At 54.1% G+C, this 21555-nt stretch overlaps 1 protein-coding gene across 2 annotated transcripts in view; it reads left to right on the forward strand.

The window, feature by feature from the left end:
* KLF8 (KLF transcription factor 8) overlaps positions 1 to 21261 on the forward strand; it is a 91384-nt gene extending 70123 nt beyond the window's left edge. For both annotated transcript variants that reach the window (XM_054038840.1, XM_054038839.1), the window contains exons 2-5: positions 5831 to 6383; positions 9428 to 9530; positions 10059 to 10201; positions 14207 to 21261. In XM_054038840.1, the coding sequence (XP_053894815.1) occupies positions 5831 to 6383; positions 9428 to 9530; positions 10059 to 10201; positions 14207 to 14388 (981 nt within the window). In that variant the 3' untranslated portion in view covers positions 14389 to 21261. The remainder of the gene's footprint in view (positions 1 to 5830; positions 6384 to 9427; positions 9531 to 10058; positions 10202 to 14206) is intronic.
* The last annotated feature ends 294 nt before the right edge of the window (positions 21262 to 21555 follow it).

Genomic DNA, 21555 nt, shown 5'->3' on the forward strand with positions numbered 1-21555 from the left:
CATGAGATGAACCACGCCAGCCGCACTCATGGCACAGAAATGCCCTAATCAGGACACTTCTGGGGCCCTGCTAGCATCATGCCATGTTAACCATGGAGATCTACTAGCAGGCCCTGGTCTTCAGTAGCCTGGTCCTGCCTCAAGTGGGGGGCAGTTGGGTTCTGTGGCTCGGAGCCAGGGCAACCAGCTCTTCTGGTAAGCTCTCAGCGCTTGGACTCCTGGGTCAGGCAGAGAATACATTTCCCTGGCTACTGTCAGGGCTGGTTCCAGACTGCACTTGGCTGAGGGGCATTGCTAGGCAAAGGGAGGGGGAGGAGCTGTTCTTTCAAAACTGAATGCAGCAGTGCTGGTGAAAGGCCCCCAGGTGCCAGCGCTGGAGGCCTCTGTATCCCCAGAACGGGGACAGGCTGGGCGACGCTGGCTCCTCCCTGCCCACCCTGATCTAGAGGGGAGCTCCATCTCCAGGGCGTCACCATGCTTCTGCTGAGGCTGCCAATAGCTTGTGGTATTCAGGGGGAGGCAGGTTTGTGCCCATTATTTAACGTTCCCTGTGGCATAAAATCCCAGCGCCTCCTTCTTGAATCACCTCCTCCAAGCCACCAGGACTCCTTCCTCCCTAGTGTCAAGCCATTCTGTGCCACCTCCCAGCTGAGCACTGGTTGTCTCCATCTCCCTCCCTCTCCCAGTGTTACCCTTTCCCACCTCATAGAATCATAGAATATCAGGGTTGGACGGTCATCTAGTCCAACCCCCTGCTCAAAGCAGGACCAATTCCCAACTAAATCATCCCAGCCAGGGCTTTGTCAAGCCTGACCTTAAAAACCTCTAAGGAAGGAGATTCCACCACCTCCCTAGGTAACCCATTCCAGTGCTTTACCACCCTCCTAGTGAAATAGTGTTTCCTAATATCCAACCTAGACCTCCCCCACTGCAACTTGAGACCATTACTCCTTGTTCTGTCCCTCTGGTTCTTCCTTTGCAGTTCAGCCTCTGCCAAAGGGCTGGGAGTGAGTTGCTACTGCTGGAAAAGCCAGCAAGCAGGATGGAGGAGCCTTGATCTGTGCCCTACGTTACTGCTGCTGTCCCGAATCTGTCCATGCTTTGGGGAGGGAGTTCATCCGTCCATACAGAGGTTTTACTGAGCGTAATCCCTCTGCCAAGCTTCCTCCCTCATCCCCCCCCCACCCGCCGACCCACTCCCGCTGAACAGGACCAGACGACACATCAGAAATCAAGGGAGAAGTGTCCTGAGGACTGTGCTTCAGGGATGTCTGCTGTTTTGGGCGGGGCGGGGCTGTGGTTAGGGCCCAGGCTGGGAGTGGGAAGCCTGGGCTGTATTCCCAGATCTGCCCTGGAGTCGCCGTGTGACCTTGGCTTGTCAGTCACCTCTCTGTGCCTTGGTTACCATGTGTGTAAAAGGCAGATGGGGCATGTCAGTGTATGCCAGGGGTGTGGAGAGGGGCGGGTCAATGAGTGTTTATGAAGAGTGCTGTCCTCCAATGGAAGTGCCTGGTATTTCCGTGTCACCGCTTAGGGAATCATGGGATTAGATTGCTCTGTGGAAACAGACATACCTGCATTTCCAGCTGAGGGCCTCAAAGCATTTCCCAAATGTTAATTAAACCTCATGCCACCTCCTGACAGGCAGCTGAGTATCACCTGACCCATTTTACAGGTGGGGAAACTGAGGCACAGAGTGAGTCACACAATGACTCACTGAGGCAGGGATAGAACCCAGGAGTCCTGACTCCAAGCCCATCTGCACCAACCAGAAAATAACACCACCTCCCTCTCCCCTGCTGGCTTGAACTGGGAGCAGTGTGACTCCGTGGATGGGGTGGCTGGGCCTGGGAGCCCTCGTCCATGGTGTTACAGCTCATTCTTGGACGCTCTCAGTATGTTCCTGCCTTCTTTACAGGCTGCCCTGGAGCCTTAGGGCTCTGTGGCGTGATCCTGGGAGGTGCTGAGTGTTTCTTGCTGCCATTCAAGTCAGTGGGAGTTGAGAGTGCTCAGCCCTTGAGAGACCAGTAGCGCTAGGTGCCTACGATTTGGCACCCTCTTTTCTATCTTGGGCAGAAGCAGACCGACCTGGGTACCGTTCCAGTGGGGCTTAGGAGAGCCCCATAGCACAAGATCCTCCATCCCCCCAGTGAAGAGGGTATCTGGAGTCCAGTTCCCAGGCTACCCTCACCCACGGGCAGCTAGCACTGTGATGACCAGGTGCGATCCTTAGCCCAGACTTGGCATATTGGCGTTGCACATTGGTCCCAAGTTGGTGTCAACAAATGCTCCAGTCAGAAGCGACATGTTGTTAATCATTGTCTCTGCTCCCCCGGTCTCTCTGTTGCTCCCTGGCCTCCCAAGGGGTTCTCCATCAGCTTGGCATGTCAGGAGAAGACATTTCTAACCACCAGGCCTGGGATCAGAAAATCCACTCATCTTCTCTGCTGTACGGCGAGCCGGGAGCTGCAATCGGCTGCAATGGTGTTGATGATACATGAGGTTGACTAGAATGCAGGCCGCTGTCTTGGCTTTGCCGAGCGAACAGGAATAGCAACTTGTTTGTGTCAGAAGTAGATCTGACTCAAGGAGCGAATGACTCTCTGACGCTAGCTGCCCTTTAAACAAAATCCACACTCGTGCTAGCCTTACTCCCGCAGTGTTACATAACCCACAGGCTGATGGCTGAAGGTCACTGGGAGTGGAAGGTGTCCAATAGCGCTCAGCAATCACACCTAGAGCGTTCCAGAGAGCAGTTTGTGGGGAAACTGAAAAATCACCCTTTTCTTGTCCTACTCATCAAATAGCTAAGCACTAGGCTAGGCAGCCTCTTCTGGATGCTTATGGCATAAGATGCCGCTATGTAGAGGTGTGCAGTGCAGCACCCATCCCGAATGTAGCTCGTCCGTGTCAGTCACTCCAGTGGCTAACTCAGTACTGAAGGGATGACTTACTGATTGAAGCATCAAGTGTGAACTGCTTTGTTTCCCTTCTGTGGTTGGTTCAGATCCTGGCAGAGTCAAGTCAGCCAAACTAAACTTCCCAGGTGCATCAGTGGCATTCCACCACGTTTTGCTGGGTTGGGTGGAATTTTTTCAGATGAGACCTTCGTCACCTGGGTCCTTTCCGCTCTGCATGATATTCAGAATTCCCTGGCCCTCTGTGGTTGCCCCTATAGCCTTGGTAACACACTTCTGTTCTCTCTTCCCATCTCTTTGTGCTGCATTTTCATTGGCTGCTACTCTGAACCCCAGAAGTGGCTGCATTTTCTGCCTGTGTATAGTGGGGCCCTTTGGGATGAGAGGCTGTGACACACATGGCAGTTTCCTGTAGTATCCTTAGAAAAACCTTATTGGATTAAGTTCAAGTACCGTTTGAGTCTCTTCTAGGAGTTGCAAAGGTTAAGTAGTATTATGGGCCTGGATAATCCAAGGACTATACCGAACAATGTGGCAGACATGAATTAAGTGGTTTTGCTGGGAAATTTCTAGGGGGAGATGAATACAAATTTCCTACTCCCGGTTATGCACAACCCCAGTCTTTTGCAATGGGTGGACCTCTGTCTGCTGATCACCTGTTACATGAGGCTAAGATCAAAGGACAGACTGAACTGTTCTGGTTCTGATTGAGACTGTTGTACACTTGTAACCACAGGAAAAACCTTGTGTTGGGGTTTGAAGGGCTAATCCCTACCAGAGCCCTTCTTGGAGTTGGGGGTGAGCTCTGGTAAGCATGTGTATAGGTTCTTTACTGTTTTTAAAACGTGGTCTCTGTGATACTTTCACCTTAAGAATAAATGTGCTTGCTTAGAGCTGCATGGTAGCTTGTGATTGCTTGTTCTCCGAAGAGCTGGAATTGCCAGCAAAGAGCAGATGCTGGCTTGTTCAGGCAGTCTGGCTTGCTCAGAATATCCCAGTGCAGGCAGGGAGCTGTGCAGCCTGGAAAACCCTGGCCAGGAGGGAGCGAGATGCGGGTCTGCACCCAAGAGTGGGGATGGCTAAGGAGCTTAACAGGTGGGGGCCCTGGCTACAGGTGCAGTTGGCCTGGATTGTGACAGAGGCGTTGTATAAAATGAGCTGATTGCATGTTGCAGCATGTGGCAGTCTCCCTACTGGAGAGAGTTGTGGAGCCACCCCCACACCCTGCAGCAGGCCTAGCCGGGGAACCAGGCTGCATCGGCGGGTGGGCAGGGAGTCTCGTTTTCTGATTGCCTTTGGTCAGCGTGTCCAGCACGTTGATCTCAAAGGCCAGGGCTTCGGAGCTGCCTGGTGCTGTGCTTCCTCTCCCCACCCCCTCGTCTGTTCTACAGTGGCAGGGGAGGGAGGGTCTGGCTGCAGATTGAAGTCATCCCTCTCCCCTCCTCTCCTGCCTTTTCTCCCCACACCAGGAAGCTCGGTAAAGTGGCACCTGGAGCAGCATCCGTGGAGTGTTTGTCGAGTGTTTTAGCAAGTGCTTTGAAGCAGTGAGTGCAAGAGAGAATCATTGACTCACATTGGGAGCCTAAAGTCTATTGGCCCTCCGCCAGCTCTGTGTGGCTGCTCCACCCGGCTGGCTCCTGGTCCCAATGCTCAAGTTCCAAATGGCTCATCCCATGACCCAGATTCACTCCTTGTCCCCCCTCCCCCTCAATCTGGGATCCCTTCCCTGCATGAACACAGGCACACACGCAGCGAATGACTCTTGCGGTTGCGTCCCATCCCCTGGCTGAGAGGACGCCAGACCGGCTGGGTGCATTGGAAGGATCATTCCATTGGAACTGGCGGGACGGGGGTTCTTTCCTTTTAAAAACGAAATGCAGAAAAAGCCAGAATAGGAATTTCTCAAGTTTACCCCTTGAAGGCTGCTGTTTCCCATGCCGCGTTCCTGAGGGAGGTCAAGTATGTTGGTGGGCATGGGGCTAATGCAAGCCTTCCGGAAGCACAAGGGTTAATGCAAAGGTTCTTCCGCCCATGCCAAGGCATGTCTGGGGCTGCGTCATAACACGGCAGGGTGAATGTCTCTGGCATCTGCTCCCCCTTCTAATCCAGCGTGGCGCTGGCAGTGAGATGCCCATGCCCACAGTGTGGTCTGAGCACAGCACTGGGAGCCAGGACTCCGGCGCTCCCTCCCAGCTTTCCCAGTGATTCATTGTGACCAACAGGAAACCTTCACTGGTCCTTTTTGCCTCAGTTTCCCTATCTCTAAGACGGGGGTGATGGCCTCTGCCTCCCCAGGTGTTCCGATGCTGCAGAGAGGAGGGCCAAGGCAGTACCTGGACAGATGGGTGTTGGGAGGCTGAGCTCTGCTGTGTGTCTGATGGCTGCAGTCCAGCTCCCTCCTGTCCCTGTGCAGTGAGTCAGCACCAGGGGGAGACGCTAGCGATCTGCCAGCGAAATTACCTGGAAGAAGTGGTTGGCTCCAGCTACCTCACCTTCCCTCCCTCTCCCCCCCGCGCGCGCAGAGCCAGCGCCCTGTGTGTCTCTGTCTATGACTAGCTATAATTCTGGGATGCATTTCCCGAGAGCCCCTTGGCCCTGCTGGGTGGAGCTTATGTCATGCTGGGCAGTGGGGCCAAGTGGATGGGGAACCAGCTTGGGAATCTGGAGACTTGGGTTCGGTTCCTAGATCTGCTGGGTGACCTTGGGAAAGTCGCTTCCCCCTTTCTGTGCCTCAATTTCCCCATGAGTAAAATGGGGGACAGTGGGATTCCCCTCCCTCCCAGGATGTGGAGCAGTTTCCCCCTTCCCAGTTGCTGCAGTGCCTCCCAGTGGAGGGCTTGGGAAGTGCCATGTGCTGGCTTCACTCAGTCCACGCCCAAGTGCCCTCATTGTTGATCTCTTGTCTCTCCCAGGTTGCAGGCTCAGTCCAGAGTAAGGTGCTGCCCAAGATGAGCTCCTCATCGCTGCTGGAGGACAGCTCCATAGATCCCCCGGTGCTGCTGACCGACATCAAGACAGAGCCCCCTGAAGAGCTGCTGGCCAGCGACTGCAACCAGCCCCAGGCCGAGCCAGTGGACCTGTCACTCAACAAGCCCAAGGTGTCGCTGCAGTCCTCCACCCTGCTGCCCTCCTCCATCAGGTCCTCGCCCATGCTGGTGGCACCGCCCATCCAGGCCCCCGTGGTCTCCATGTCACCCACGGGGCTGGGCTCTTCTTCTGCCATCCCCGCTGTGCTGTCTCCTGGCTCCATCCTGGCCTCCACGCAGGGCAGCGGGGGCCAGCAGATCCTGCACGTCATCCACACAATCCCCTCGGTCAACCTGCCCAGCAAGATGGGCAACTTGCAGACCATCCCAGTGGTGGTGCAGTCCCTACCCGTGGTCTACACCACAATGCCCACAGACGGGGTCACCGCTGCCATCACCGTGCCCCTCATCGGCGGCGATGGCAAGAACGCCGGATCCGGTAAGGGCTCACTTCCCCTTCCCGGGGCTGTGGGTTGGGATTGAGGAGTGTTGGCAGAGCTGTGTGTGCGGGGCTGTGGGTCAGGATTTGAGGAGCGTCAGCAGAGGTCGGTGAGTAGGGGAGCCCAGAGCAGGAACCACTGAGAGATGGGAGAGGGGGGTTGTGGGTCAGGCTTGGGGAGCCCAGGGTGAAGCAGCAGTTTGGGATTTGAGGGGTATTGTCAGAGCTGTGGAGGGATCCCAGAACTGGCCCAGCTACGGACTGATTGGACCTTGGAGACTGGACCCCTGGAGGTGGGATCCTTCTTGGGCAGGGCTGAAGCACGTTGGCTGAAGGTACCATGTGGGAAGATTGCCCTGCCGCTGACCCAGTTCCATGGCAGAGCTGTCCATCTGGTACCTTTCACAAGGGCTAGCGTCATAAGGCAGCAGTCAAGCCAGGGCTTCATAAGGTCCTGTTGGCTCTGCTCCCAGAGCGTGATGAAGCCCATCTGTCTGGGTGTGGGAGGAAGCCTGGCATGCCGGCATTGCTGCAATGGGCAGGCATCATGTGGTGCCCAGCTGGCAAACACCTTGCCTCCTTGCTTCGCCTATAGGTGCATGACGCTGCATGATGCTCCCCTGACCCCAAGTAACCAGTTATGGTAGTGGCAGGTGGGCTGTTCCTTCTCCACGGGCTCTGAGTTCAAACCAGGCAAGAGGGAGCCACTCCCTGGGAGCAGGGCTGGGTGTCTAACTCCATGTTCCAGCCGGGCTTGTTTGTGTCAGCTGTGCCGGGTGCTCAGTCACTTCCCAGGAAATGCAGCGTGTGCTTGGGAAGGCGCAGCCCGGCCCGGCAATCAGAGAGGCTGTTGGGTGTCCTGGCTGCACTAGCGTAGTTGGGATCTGCTCCGCTGGCCCCTCTCTGGCCAGAGCCCTGGGTGTCTGTGTGAGTCCCATCTCAGATTTCCCCCCTGCCCTGCCAGCTGATGGTGGGGGAGGGGGAGTGTGTGTGCGGGAGGTTCTCCCTAAAAGCCTGGCTCAGTTGACTTCTTCCCTGTTCTTTGAGAGCCCTGGCTGCCCTGGAGCTGCTCTCTGGGGATATGGGGTGGCACTCAGCTCCTGGCAGGAGCACTTCAGTGTGCCTGGGACTGGTCGGGAGGGACAAGGGGTGCTCCCCAGTTGCAGGAAAGGGGTGGGTTTGCAGCCACACTTTCAAAGGTGGTCCTTGACTCTGGTTGCCTCAGTGCTTGGGAACCTGGCTTGGGGCCCCTTAGCGTGTCCAACAGGGCCCTGTGAAACTGGATACCCAGAATTCAGGACCACCTGCGGAGGATGGAGGGGAGGTGCTGAATGGGCTATTTCCTGGCTAAGTATGTTAGGGGCAGGGTGGTGTTCCTGTTTCGGGGAGGGAGGGGAGTTTTGCCAGTTGGGAGTGAACATGTTTCCTATTGGAGGAAGGGAGTTTCCCTGTTTTCCCCACACACACACACTCTGTGGGTTGGGCGGGATCCTAGCTCTCTGTTCGGGGGATGGGTGTGATTCCTGTCAGAGGCTGGGGAGGGGGTGGGATTGGGATGAGTCCCAGCTCTGTGTGTGTTGGGGGTGGGTTTGATTCCCAGCTAGCTGATCAGAACTGGTAGGTGTTGGGTGGTTCCCAGCTGGGGGAAGGGGATCAGCCACCCCTCACAACTGCCTGGCAGGCCCCACTCCCCCGCATCTGTTCCAGTTCTCATGCTGCGCCCATCACCTTGGGCTCAGCGCCTGTCTCTTTCCCACACTGCTTGGAGCTGCATGGCAGAGCTGGGATTTCTGCCTAGGGGGACTGTGTGGGGGCAGGCCCCCCCAGTGCCGGGGAGCCGCCTGGCTCTGCGGTCGAGTTGCCGTGAGTCAGTCATGGGAGGAGGCTGTCTGTCTGCCCTCCATCCTGGGGAGTGGGGGAAGGGGGGCAGTTTGGCAGGCTGTCTTCTCCCTCGCCGCAGGGTGGGGTCTTGACCTCTCCTCCCAGGCCCCCCCCCCCCCCCCCCCCCCCCCCCCCCCGCGGCTGGCTCCAAAGCTGCTCTGGTTCCAGTTAGACTGGCTCCCCCCACTCCCAGCACTTCCTGCCTCCCATCCGGCAAGCAAAGAACTCCCAGGCGCTTCCTGTTGGAGGCCCTGGCTGGTTCCCCTCTGGCCAGGGACACGTGTGGAAGTGGGGGGCGGGAGTAGCTGAAATGAACCAGGAGCAGGGGGAGGGGGAGTCTTTATGATGGCTGCACCTACGCTCCAGTGCCTTGCCCAGGGAGTGGGGAGGGGATAAGGTGGTGAGGCTGGACCTGGGTCGTGGGGTTTGGATCTGGATCTCAGGGATGGGGCGGGAGAGAACTGTTGTGCCCCATCCCTGCCCAGGCTGCCAACCCCCTCCTCCAACCCCATCAGCTGTGCCAGGTATCCTGCTCTGGGATGCAAGCTGGACCCTGTCCAGCTCTGTGACCGCCTCCTGTGCTGGACGTGTTGAAGGCCCCGCTGTCCCCTCAGAGCAAGGGTAGGCCTGTCTCAGCCCACTACGAGTGTCTGGTGGGGGCTGAGATGCTGCCAACCCACTGCTAGCTTGGGGTGCTGCCTCCCACTGGACAGATCAGCAGGTTTTTCCCCGGAGCTGGGGTGAGCTGGGCTCTGGGGCTGCATGTAGTGCTGTGGGCTCAGGCTGGGAACCTTCCCCACCGCCCCAATTGCCCTGTCTGTCCAGTCCCCCGCACCCCATCCAATGCCATCCCCCTGCCATGCCAGGCAGCTCTCTTGTGCTGCTGGCTCATAACCCTGTGACTGGGCAAGGGGCAGGAGACGTGGGTTCAGAGGGGGCTCAGGGCTCTGGTGCTGGGGGGGCCAATGTCACTGACAGCTCTGGGAGGGGGTGAGGCAACCAATCCCTGCAGCCCAGGGGAAGGACCCTGTGGGTTCTGGGTCAGGGAGGGGAGCGTTATCCCATGGTGCAGTGGCTTTGGTCCCTGGGCGGAGCTGGGGACAGAGCAAGGGGACATGGCTCTGGGTCTGTCTCTGGTTTCAGTGGGTCTCTTTCCTCCCCAGTGAAAATTGACCCCAGCTCCATGTACCCCCTGGAGATGAACAGCGACAGCGAGGACAGCGTCACAGAGAGCAGCTCAGCCCCCTTCCAGGACCTGCAGAGAGAGTGAGTGGCAGCCACACACTGTCCTGGACTATGGCTAGGGTGGGCCCACTTCTTGGTGCTAGCGCTGGGGTTGGCGTCTGCGTAGCACGGGGCTGGGGGGCGGAGGAAGCAGAGCTTGCCTATTGGGCCTGTCCCTCCTCTGCCAGGACCCTGCAGCAGCAATGATGGGGGTGCCCTGGCAGCATCACTGCCCTCGGGTCTCAGCATTCCAACGTCACATCCGCCTGTAATGACGATGGGCACCTCCCAGCAGGGGAGGGAGTGAGTATCAGCTTTCCCTCCCCAACGTTGATGAGGCTGCACAAAGCTGCTTCATAAATGACTGCCCAGGGCACTGGCATGGTGATACCTACCATAGCCAGATTCCACCCCCACAATGGGTAAGGCCAGCCCTGGGGTGGGGGGATGGTTCCCTGGTTGCCACGAGTCAGGCCTACTCTGCTGCAAGGGGCTGTGCCAGCCCAGAGGGAGAGGGTGGGGCCCCCAGGAACCCAGCGCTGGGTGACACTGCTGTCTCCCCCTGCCCAGGTCGCGGTCGCCTGTGGCCCGGATGCAGCGGGCTGAGTCCCCCGACTTGAAGAAGAGGCGGATTCACCAGTGTGACTTCGAGGGCTGCAACAAGGTGTACACGAAAAGCTCCCACCTCAAAGCACACAGGAGGATACATACAGGTAGGGCTGGGCGGGGCAGCCTGTGGCACACTGCTGCCAGCCCAGGGTGGCTACACCCCAGAACCATCCCACCGCCCAACCGGGGGACCTCGGTGCTGTGGGGGAGGACGACGAGTCCCACACAGGCCCATCGCCCCCCACGGCCTTTCTGCTCACCATGGCAGAGACCAAGGCATGGCTGGGCTGTGGATGCTGAGGTCCCCTTACTGCTAGAGACAGGATAAGGTCAGCAGGGCAGAACCTTGCCCTGCCAGGGCCCTTGCTGACTCTGCTCAGTGGAGGGGCTGCTGCAGGGCTGACCTTGCGCCAGCGCTGAATTGGCTCCAGTACAATCCATGAGTGGCAGTGTCTGATGGATTGAGATTCCCTGCCCCACCAGGGCAGGGGTAGCTGGGTACCAGCACAAGATAGCCACACTGGGAGCTGACGTGTCCCTTCCTACACAGTGCACTTGGGCTGGGATCCCCAGAGGAGGCAGAGGGTGGGCAGTGCTGTGGGGTAACAGGGAACTCACAACTCAGTTTGGCTTATTTTTGTTCACCTTGGCTTAACTCCAATGGCTAGTGAACTGTTTGGAGAAAGGACTTCTCTTAAAAGGCCAGCAGCCCTGCTCGTTTTGTGAGCTCTCCAGCCTCAGAGACAGCACGGCTGATACCCCCACCAAGTCTTCCTACGAAACCAGATATGCCCTAGTTCAGCGTTTCTGGGACTCCTCTGTGATCATGCCCTGCATCTCCAAGACCCTGAGCTCCTCTCCACCTTGGCTTCGTGCCTCTCTGTGTGCCCGGCTCGGTGGGCGCAGGGCCATGTCCTGTAGCCGAGAGAGCCCGAATGCCCAGTAAAAAGAAGAACAGGAGTACTTGTGGCACCTTAGAGACTAACAAATTTATTAGAGCATAAGCTTTCGTGGACTACAGCCCACTTCCAGGGTTCTCAGTTTGGGAAGCTGTGAGCCATGTGCAACCTTCTCCTTCAACTGCACTGGTGGGGAGCTTTTTAATTAGAAGGCAATTCCAGCTGCCAGCCCTCAGGGTTAATTGTGAAAGGAGCCATGCTGCTCCGGGCTCACAAAAACCCACCCACAATCTGCGCAGGCCCTGACACACTCTGCGTATGGTTCTGTCCTTGCTCTGCTTGCATGGGTGTGTAGTTCTCAGATGACCACCAGGGGGCAGACGTCTCCCTTCTGGACACAGCTTCCAGGTGCTGGGTCGTCATTCGATTTGAATGCGTGGCCTTGAAAGCTGAGGGGTGAGGGTGAGAAGATTCATATGCCCTGGGGGCTAGAGGAGCTTTGTGACTGGGTGCCGTGGGCTTCCAGATGAGCTGCTGGAGCAGGCTAACTGGGACATATGGCATGTCATACTGAAGGGATATTGTCCTGGATCTTCTAAGGCATTTAGGCACCTAAGTCCTATCTGAATCAATGTCTTTGAGGCTCACGGCCATTAGCCCGTTGGGACTCAGAAGGGGATTTATTTTTGCTGATCATGATCCCCCTAGGCTGATCCCTGCTCTGTTTCATGGGGGAGGGAGATGGACACACACTCTCTCTCTCTCTCTCTCTCTCTCTCTCTCTGAGAATGCAGTGCTGTCCCTTCCGGCTGCTGCATCTGGTCCTGCCCAGCGAGGCTGTAATATATAGGGCTACGTACAGTGCAGCGAGAGGAGTCACACCCTCTCCATCCCCTCCACTTGACAGGCTCAGCTCGGGACACTTCTCCCTGGACTGCAGAAATCAGGGGGCTGTTCAGCCATCCATCCATTTCCTGACCTTGCCCTGATCTCAGGGCAGCACCCCCCACAGTCCAGCAGCTGATCCCTGCATACTCTCAAGGGGGGATGGATCCCCCCCTCAAATTAGTTGTTCAGTAGGCTCAAGGGGTCCCCCAAACTCTGAATAGGGTTTTATGGGTGTAACTGAAGGCAGGATTGGGACCACTATCCTGTAATCCCTGGGGCACACGGATGAAAGATCCATTCCTTTAGAGAGCCATCAGGAACACCGCATTATAATAATCCATCTGACCACGAGATGGCACCATTACTCCACGCAAATCCAGCTGAAGCTGACAAGGCCGTTTGTGCCAAGACTTAGAAAGCCTGCCTGCTCCCAGTCAGACTGAGGCAGGGATTGTACTGCTTGATCCTTTCTGTCTTAGGTATTTCTCTGGTCCACATCACTGCAGCATCTGACCAGATCACTGTCTTTACAGCACCCGAGCGCTGTAGGGCAGTGCTGTTATCCCCATTGTACAGAGGGGGAAATTGAGGCACAGAGTGGCTAAGTACCTTGCCCACGGTCACACAGGAAATCAATGGCAGAGCAGGGAATTGAAGCTGGCTGGGCCACAGCCCAGGCTAGTGCCAGCCTTCCTCTCCAACTTCTAATGATACTCTCTGCAAGCATCCAGAACTAGTCGCTCTTCAACTGAACCCCCTTCAGCGAAGGCAGGCAGAATGCGAGTGTATCTCCTGAAACCAACAGGGAGAGCTGTGGGATAGAGGGAAGGGACGGAGTCTAACCTGAATAGACAGCACCATGGGGGGCGTGGAGTAGAGAACCTTCCTGCACTGGCCAAGGGATGGCTAATCAACAGGTCTCTTCTGTCCTGGATTTCTCTGGCCCTAACGAGCAAAACCTGCCACCCCAGTTGCTCTGCTCCATGCATTATCTTCCCAGTGAACTGAGTCCAGTTCTAGGTCTCTGTCCACACAGCCATAGCCCCTTGGGTACGATTACATCTATTGATCATGCCATGTGTTTTAGCAAACAGTGTATTTTGAACTTTGTGGGGAATTCTGAAAGTGTTCCTTAGCACGGTTTCTTTTTCATATCCCCCTGCCTGAAAGCTGCTTTGTCTCAGTATCAGGAGCCCAGCTGGAGAGAGAAAACAAATACAGTTCTAAACCTCCTAAATAATCGAAAATAACCATTTCTATACAAAAGGATGTCGCCCTGCTCTCCAGCCCACCCCTGTTTCATACCATGGGAGAGGGGCTGTGAACAGCACTCAGATGCTCTGAAATGCTTGCGTGGTATGTGCATAACCCCTGCAGCTGAGGGGCATTTAACTCCGATGTCCTATTACTCCCACCTCTGCCCTGATAATCTAACAACACTCATAACAGTATCCTAGCAACCCATCCTCTTACCCACCCACACAGGTATCCTAGCAACCCAGGCCAGTATCCTAGCAGCCCCTCCGGTATCCTAGCAACTCCTCCAGCCCCTTGTCTCATGGAAGCTCATCCCCCTCTCTCTTACGCCAGCAATAATAACAACCCTCTGCAGGGGTACATGGCTCCTTCAAGCTGAGGATTGCCTAGGTCTTGACAGAGCCTCTCAGATACCTCTTCAGGTTTAGACTCCAGCTGGCAAACCTACAGCATGAGGTGACGGAAGTGCCAGCCCAGAGGCATTCCAAGATGGTTATAGCAGTTTTTATTGTGGATTGTTTTTTATGTTGTTATTACACCTGCTTAATGTCAATGACTAAATAACATTTTGGAGAAGGGAAGTTTCTATTAAAGGTGCAAAAGCCTTCTCCCTTCCACCAAGCCACAGCGTACTCTGATTGCTTGTACCTCCCTGAGGTCTTCAAACAGAGCCAGGGGAGAGCAGACGTTCCTGGTGCTTCTCGGGAGAAAAAGAGGCAGGGCCTGTGTCCTTACCATGTGACTGTGTAGCAAGGATGAGGCCCTGATCTGGGTAAATGCCTGTGGGTGCTACTGTAATGCACCTAATAAATAACTGAGATCAGGCATTATTACTAATTAAGAGCCTACAGGCTTTAATATCTGATCTTGGTTAAGGCTTGTATGTGCTGCTGTGATGCCCCTAGTAAGTAATAATGCCTCATCTCTGCTGAGGGCCATAGGTGATACCATAATGCACCTAATAGATACTGCCTGATTTGGACTGAGGCCGGTGGGTGCTGCCATAATAGGTAGAAGTTTGATGTGTGCCCAAGCACTGAGCTGTCCCCTCTGCTCCCTGTGCAGGAGAGAAGCCGTACAAATGCACCTGGGAAGGCTGCACCTGGAAGTTTGCCCGTTCCGACGAGCTCACCCGGCATTTCCGCAAGCACACGGGTATCAAGCCCTTTCGCTGCTCGGACTGTGACCGCAGCTTCTCGCGCTCGGACCACCTGGCCCTGCACCGCCGGCGGCACATCATGATGTGAGGGGGGGAGGAGGGCCTCCAGCTCCTCCACCGCCCCTGGCCGCCCACCCCCGCCTCACCGGCCACGGTAAAGAGACTGCGAGACGGGAGGCACCGTCCCCAGCTTGATTCAGCCTGGCAGCAGGCTGGATGCCAGCTTGGCACCTGTGGCTGCCCACACCTGAGAAAGCAGACCTTCTACCATGCACACGAGGGCTAGAAAGAGGCTCTGGAGAGATGCCCTGCTCCCTCTCTTCTGTTCACCTCCCCTTCCTTCAGTGGCTGGAAAGCTCCAGGATTCCTTGAAATGACACCCAGCTCCTCATCTGGCTTCGATTTTTTTGCACATTGCCTCCCCCTCCTGGGTCAGGAAACACAGAGGATGTCTGGCACGTGTGTGCACAGCCCCAGCTTGTCCCAGCGCGACCCTGGCCTTGGCGAGCGAATCAGACTGGCCGGACGGCATCGCTGCTGGCAGAAGGCTGCTGCTGGGGGTTGGATTGGGGGTTTGGCTCATGGCTAGGGGCTGGCTGTCTCCTACCAATGGGCTGATGCAATAGGACTCTGTTCTGGTGAAGCTGGCACTGCCGCCTCTCCTGTTCCACGACACGTCATACGTGGCTTGTCCTAGCTGGTCCATTGGACTCCCTGAGCTCCCGAGGCACTGCTGGCATTGGAGAGCCCACCTGGCCTTGGCTTGATCTCTCTCTTTTATGAACACGTGGGTAACTGGCCGTTAACGAAGAGGCCTCATTATGTGAGGACAAGGGGTTTGTGGTGTTACCTGAGGAGGGAGGGCCCGAGGAACAAAGAAAAGGGAAAACTTTGCGGAACATGGAACTGTGATGATTTTATCTGATTTTAGGGGTGGGTGGGTGGGGGACCCTGAATTCTGCCCATGCTGCAGGGCCAAGGAATAGGACAGTAGATGCATTTCTAACTTAAACCTAGCAGCCTGGACACGGACTATTGCATTTTTCTATTGCTCATCTGGCCTGCAGAGGCTGAGCCGGCGCTGCGCTCTGGGTGGACTCGGGGCTCTGTACTGGATTGTTTTGGACTTGATCTTGGGGGGCTGACGGGGTGGCCACAGGGCTGGAAATACGTCCGTGCACAGTTTTTTAAGAATTGCTTTTCCCCTTCCCTTCTGCAGGGGCGGAGCTAAGAACCTGATGTTTTTCCAGATGCTCCTTTTTGTGTCTCCATCTTTCTTTCTGATGGATTTGAGTTTGGCAAATGCAGGGATGGAGTGCACCTGCCAGACAGCATCTGTGCTGCCCTCGGGAGAGGGGGCGAGTGCAGTGGCTGGAATTGGTGAGGGGAGGGAGCCGGGAAGATCATCAAGATGAGGCAAACTGGATCCTCATTCTGCCACCAGCCTGGGCTAGGGATGTGGTGTTCCAGCTAAAGCCAAGAATCTGCCAGCAATCCTGGTATTGACACGATGTATATACTGAAGGGGAGAGACTGGGGAGTCCCGTTAAATGTTTGGTGCTGCCACTGGCTCTGCTTATCACATTATTTCCCCTTTGCTTCCCAATCCAGCTCAGCACTGAGTTCATGTAGGCCCCCCCAACTGCATTTCACTGGGCAGATTCTCTTTCTTCCTCGCATCCCTTTCATTTAAGAAGGCTCTTGATCCATAGGTGCCAATTCTGTGGGTGCCCCTGGGCTCAAGCACTCACTGAAAAAAATAGGGGGTGCCCAGCAGCTGCAGGTCCTGAGGAATCTTTTGTGGGCCCTGGCACCTGGACCGTGGCCCCCGCCTGTGCTCCACCCCCTGCTCCACCCCTGCTCCGCCCTGAGGCCCCGCCCTCGCTTGGCCTCTCCCCCCCTCTGCTCCCCCCCCCCGAAGCCCTGCCTGCTACTCGCATGGGAGGGAGGGGGCGGAGAGGAGCACCCATCTGCAAAAACAAAAGTGAGTGCCTGTGTTTTGATCAACTCGCCACCCACTGCAGCTCCTTCACACCTCTGTGGAACCTGGAGCCAGTCCATAGCAGGGGAGGAAGAGGCATGTGGCCGCTATCTATGCCTGTGGGTTGTGCAGCGAGATCCCAAGCCCTGCCTCTGATGCAGGCCAGCCCCCCTATGAAATTATCTCCCTAGGCATTGCCCCTTCCTCCAAGGGCGTGAACAAGTCCTCCTGCATGAGGGCAAATCCCACAGGGCCTGCTGCCCTTTCCAGAGCTCGAAACTGCAGGATGTGGTTCCAGATGGGCTGGTATTTGAAATTCCATTTGGGTCACTTTGCAGCTGGCAGCTCCATGGGGAAGTAAATTCATTTCATCTGAACTTCAATCCTCAGCCTACCAGGAACACAGATCTGCCTGGACTTTTCCCATCCCCCACACTCCTGTTACCTGGGTGGCCTCATTGTTGCCAACTCTGGCTGTTTTGGGTGTTTTTCTTAAAGCTGCAGATCCTGGACTCAGGTGACAATCTCAGCTTTCATTGAAAAGCAAAGTTTTTCCGACCTTCCTGGTTGTGGAGCAAACTTTGAACATGTGACCTCTAAAGGCTCCGAGAGAGAAAAAAGCCCCCCCCCCCCAACTGTTTTATAAAAATCTCATGATTTTTAAATCAATCTCATGAATTTTTATGGGGAAGGGGATTTGACTCATGATTTTTGAACGCTCAGGGTTGGCAATACTGAGATGAGATCTGGGAAGCTGACAGGCTGTGTATTTTGATTTTAATTTCTTCAATCTGCTGTTTCCCGAGTGTCAGTGCAAAACACACACATTCACACACACAACAGAGCACAACAAGAAAGCGAGGAGGGCAAGAGACGTCAAACGGAACATTAGCTCCCTTCTGTCTGAGCAGGGCAGGCTTTGCTTTGGGATTTTTACCATGAAATTTTAAAATCTTGAGCTGTGAGATATTTGTACAAAACTGTTTGACGTTTTTCTACATGGGAATAATATGGAAAGTAGATGCATTTTATTGGTGTGTGTCTTGCTTTTAAAATGAGGTTTTTTTATCTTTTGGTTGGTGGGAGGCAAAAGGCTGTAGTTTCAATCCTACATAAAAACAAATCCCCCTTTCCTGGTTCTCGGCATGATCTCTATAAAGGGAAGAAGTTGTCAACTACAGTTTGGGGTTCCAAAATTTAGATTTCAGCCACCCCCCCCACACACACACACTCCAAATAAATAAATAAAAAAGGCTTTTACAAAACTTAAGAGCAGTAGACCTATTTCTATGGAGTTTTAACAATATAATTCTAAAGAAAATAGCATTTACATTTAGAATTTGGAAGTAGACATTTGAAAATTTCTTTAAACAAATAAGACCCTCCCTTGAAGTGTTTGCAGCCCAAACATTGCAGGGATGGGAACCCAGAAGTGAAAGGACTGCAAGCAGAAGTGAAACTGACCTCTTGGGTTGGCAATGTTGAGACAGGGAGAACTGTAGACTGCCTACAGACTCAACCAATATGGGAAAGAATGGGATGCTTCAAATTGTCTTCGGATATCATGATCCGAGATGGTGTTAGTAGCCAAGACTATATTATTAATAGAGCTGGTTTTGTGAAAAAGTTTCGAAATTGTTTTCTTTTTGCAAGGCTCAAAATGAACCCATTTATTTTCACTATTCCTCTCCCCCGCCCCTTAATTTGTCTTTTTTCAACAAACTCATTTTTTCCCCATTCCTATTGAAAATGGCAGGGGGTGAGGAAAAAAAGGGGGACAGAAGAAAAGAAGGAGAAAAGTAAAAGTAGAAAAACAATACATTTCAAATAAAACATTCATGAAAAGTTTCCAGAACAATCTTTGCACATGCACAAATTTTTGGGATGCAAAAAAATTGTGACCAGCTCGAATACACGAACATTGAAAGATAGTGTTATTGATGCCTGAGTCAGTTCTGAGCCTTGCTCAGTTGCTCTATTCCACCCTCCTCTCCTTAAACTACTAACCAGCTGCCTGGTGGATTCAGTAGCTAGGAGAGAATGCAAGGACAAACTGCTGGAGGCTTCACTGCCTCGTCTACACTATGAAAAATAAAATAACCAGAACTCTGATTTTCAAAGTAGTCCCCAAGCCCACCCCCGCTCCCATGGATTTCAGTTGAGTTGTGGGTGTTCAGAATCTCAGACAATTGGGCCCTACGGGCTAGTGCCCAGATCCTCCAAAGTCTTTAGGTGCTTTACTCTTATTGAAATCAATGGGGATTAGGTCCCTAAATACCTTGGCAGTCTGGGCCCAGATCCTCAGCTGGTGTCAATGGTCGTAGTTCCATGGAAGTCAATAGACCACTGACAGTTTTACGCCGGCAAAGGATTTGGCCCTTTGGGTATGTCTACACTGTGATAAAAACCTGCGGCACCGAGTCTCAGAGCCCACCCCCCTCATGGGGTCTCAGAGCCCAGGCTCCAGCCCTAATGTCTACACCATAATTGTATAGCTCTGCAGCCCGACCTCCATGAGCCCGAGTCAGCTGACCCAGGCCAGCTGCAGCCGTGTCATGGGCCTTTTACTGCAGTGTAGACGGGGTGTGTTTAAACTGTTGTGAAATATGGTTTGCTTCAGTGTGGATTGGTTTTTACCCCAAGGTGAGGGAGGAAAAGTTAAGGCCCCAGGTTCTTGTCTAGATATTTACCACGGTTAGAACTGAGTTCCTTGCCCTGATTATAACCGTGGGTTTTTTTCTGTGCCACCTGGGGACAAAAATACCCGAGTCAAGATTTTCAAAAGTCACTTTGGGTGCCTCAATTTTTAGGTGACCAGCTTCAGACTCCTTTTAAAGGGGCCTGATTTCCGGAGGGCAGGTTTTGAGCACTTCCAAGCCCCTTTAAGCTGTCTCAAGTTGGAGCCCCCCCAAAATCACCCTGTTTTCAACACACACGGGCCCAAATCAGGCTTCCCAGCAGTGTTTTGAAACTTGGTTATGTTTGTTGACAGGGCATGCAGGAGTGTAGATGGGTGCAGTTTAGGGCATCGTCTGTTGGCACACCTGAACAATCAGACCATACTTTCTCCCAATTTAAAGCCGAACGGGGGTACTTAATTTCTGCTTCCGCTTGCACACGGCTCAGAAGGGAAAATGCTATGGAGGGGGATGAGGCAAACCTGGCGCTTGCTCAATGGCTGAGTGAGCTGGGGTTGAGCAGGTCTCCTGCATCTTCTGATCCACTGTTGTGTCTCTGACTCAATGGATACACGGCCGGGAAACTAGAACTCGCAGAGGTGTGAACTGCCTTGCCCATCCATGGACCGTTAACTCTGAAATGATGACTCATTCAGTGTCAGCATCTGTGAACAATGTCAGTGCTGGTTACTTGAGCTGAAGGAACATCCAGCCACAATGGGGTTGTGGGTGCAGGCTGAGCAAAGCCCTCACTACTCCCATCCTACCCCGTCCCACCATGGAAATTGGGTGAGGGCTGGAGCTTTGGGGATCACACTTTTCACATGTCATGGTCCAAATGTGAGTTGCATGCGATGGGACAATGGCTTGAACAGGGGCAGATCTCCTTGGGCCCAGATCCTCCCGGGCATTTAGGATCAATGGGAGTTAGGCGCCTAAACACCTGTGAGGATCTGGGCCTTTCTCCAACTTTCACTTGGTAAGACAGTGCTCTCTAGTGGTTAGAGCAGAAACACAGGGTTCAGGACTCCTGGGTTCTATTCCCAGCTGTGCCGCAGATGTGCGGTGTGACCTTGGGCAAGTCATTTTTTTCTCTGTGCCTCAGTTTCCCCCATCTGTCAAATGGGGATAATAATACTTAACCTACCTCACAGGGGTGTTGTGAGGCTTCCTTTGATGTTTGCAAAGTGCTTTGAGATCCTCGGATGAAAGGTGCTATGAAGTGCAAAGTATTATTATTATTTTATTTTAAAATATTAAATAACTTATAACGAAGTGCGCGCGTGCCGTGGGCTTGTGTGGGCTGCAGGCGATGTGAAGGCTGCAATGATGGATGCTTAGTGCAAGTGGCGTGCGATGCCATTCAAAACCCTCGCCTTTCCAGCTGTGCATCATGCCGGCTTCCTGGGTCTGGTGCTTCCCAGACAGCTGAGACGCTGCAATGGGACTCCCACCCCCAGCAGCTCAGACCTGCTTCCCCAGACCTGCCCCACTAGCTGCTTCTGGCATCATCTGCCCTGAGAGAAGCACCTCACTGAGCTTGCCTTCAGCTGGGGGGTGCTTATTGTAAATCTGGCCCCTCGCTGTTCTCTGTCAAGGACCCTTTTGCCCTAGTTGTTGGCATCTGGGGAGGGGGGGTATGTAAATCAGCTCCCCAAATTCTTGGGTTTTGCTCTTATTTTTGGATCAAACCGAAACCGCTCTTCCCCCACCTCCAATTGGGTTGTGTTCCCAGCCCCGCCGGGAGATCCTCTTGGCCCTACTGGTGTGGCATTTAATGTGTGATGTTACTAACTGACGATCAGAGAGTTAATGGCACCAGTGGAACATGCTGGGAACGGAGATTTGGCTGGCTCTGTGTTGTTGCAACTCCGGTTGAGTTTTCTGTTCATGGCTAGTTCTTCCCCTGCTCGCTGTGGATTTGTTTTAGCTGATCTCGATCTCTGCGTCCTTTCTGCTGCTGCTCCTTATCTTTCCCTGGGTCCATTATTTTAGTGATGTGTCATACGGACGCAATCCCACCCTGCAAACGGTAAGTTCAGTAGTGGCTCCGAGCCAGATCCTAGCCCTACAGAAAGACTGATTGGAAAAGCAAAAGCCTGCAATAGGTTCGCATGGCCAAGCAATCGCTCCTTCCCCTGCCCCCAACCCCCTTTTAGGGCCTTGCTCTCCTACAGCCCAGAGAAGATGAAGTGGTTTGGATGGGACGATTGTTGTGACCCTGTGTATTGAGTGATCTTATCCAGTTTGATTGTTGTACTGTTGTTGGTTTTTTTATTAATAAAATGGTATTTTAAACTTGGGAACATTGTTTTATTTTTCCTTCCAATGGGATCTTAGCCCTTATATCCCCAGCTGCTGGGATCTACTTCTATAGAAGTACTGGGACTCCAAAGTTAGGGGCACATCGATCACACCTGCACTGCTTGAGTATCCTCCCAGCATGGACTAAGCTCCCAAAGTCCTGTCCTAGCATGCCTTGGGCACAGCACAAACCCTGGGAAAGAGGCCCTGGGAACTGGCTGCCCCTTTGATAGTTTCAAATGAAGTCGGAATATCCCCACCCCGATCAGGCTGCCGATGGCTTCATTTTCCA

The sequence above is a fragment of the Malaclemys terrapin genome, chromosome 9 (genome assembly GCF_027887155.1).
Source record: "Malaclemys terrapin pileata isolate rMalTer1 chromosome 9, rMalTer1.hap1, whole genome shotgun sequence".
Lineage (NCBI taxonomy): Eukaryota > Metazoa > Chordata > Testudines > Emydidae > Malaclemys > Malaclemys terrapin.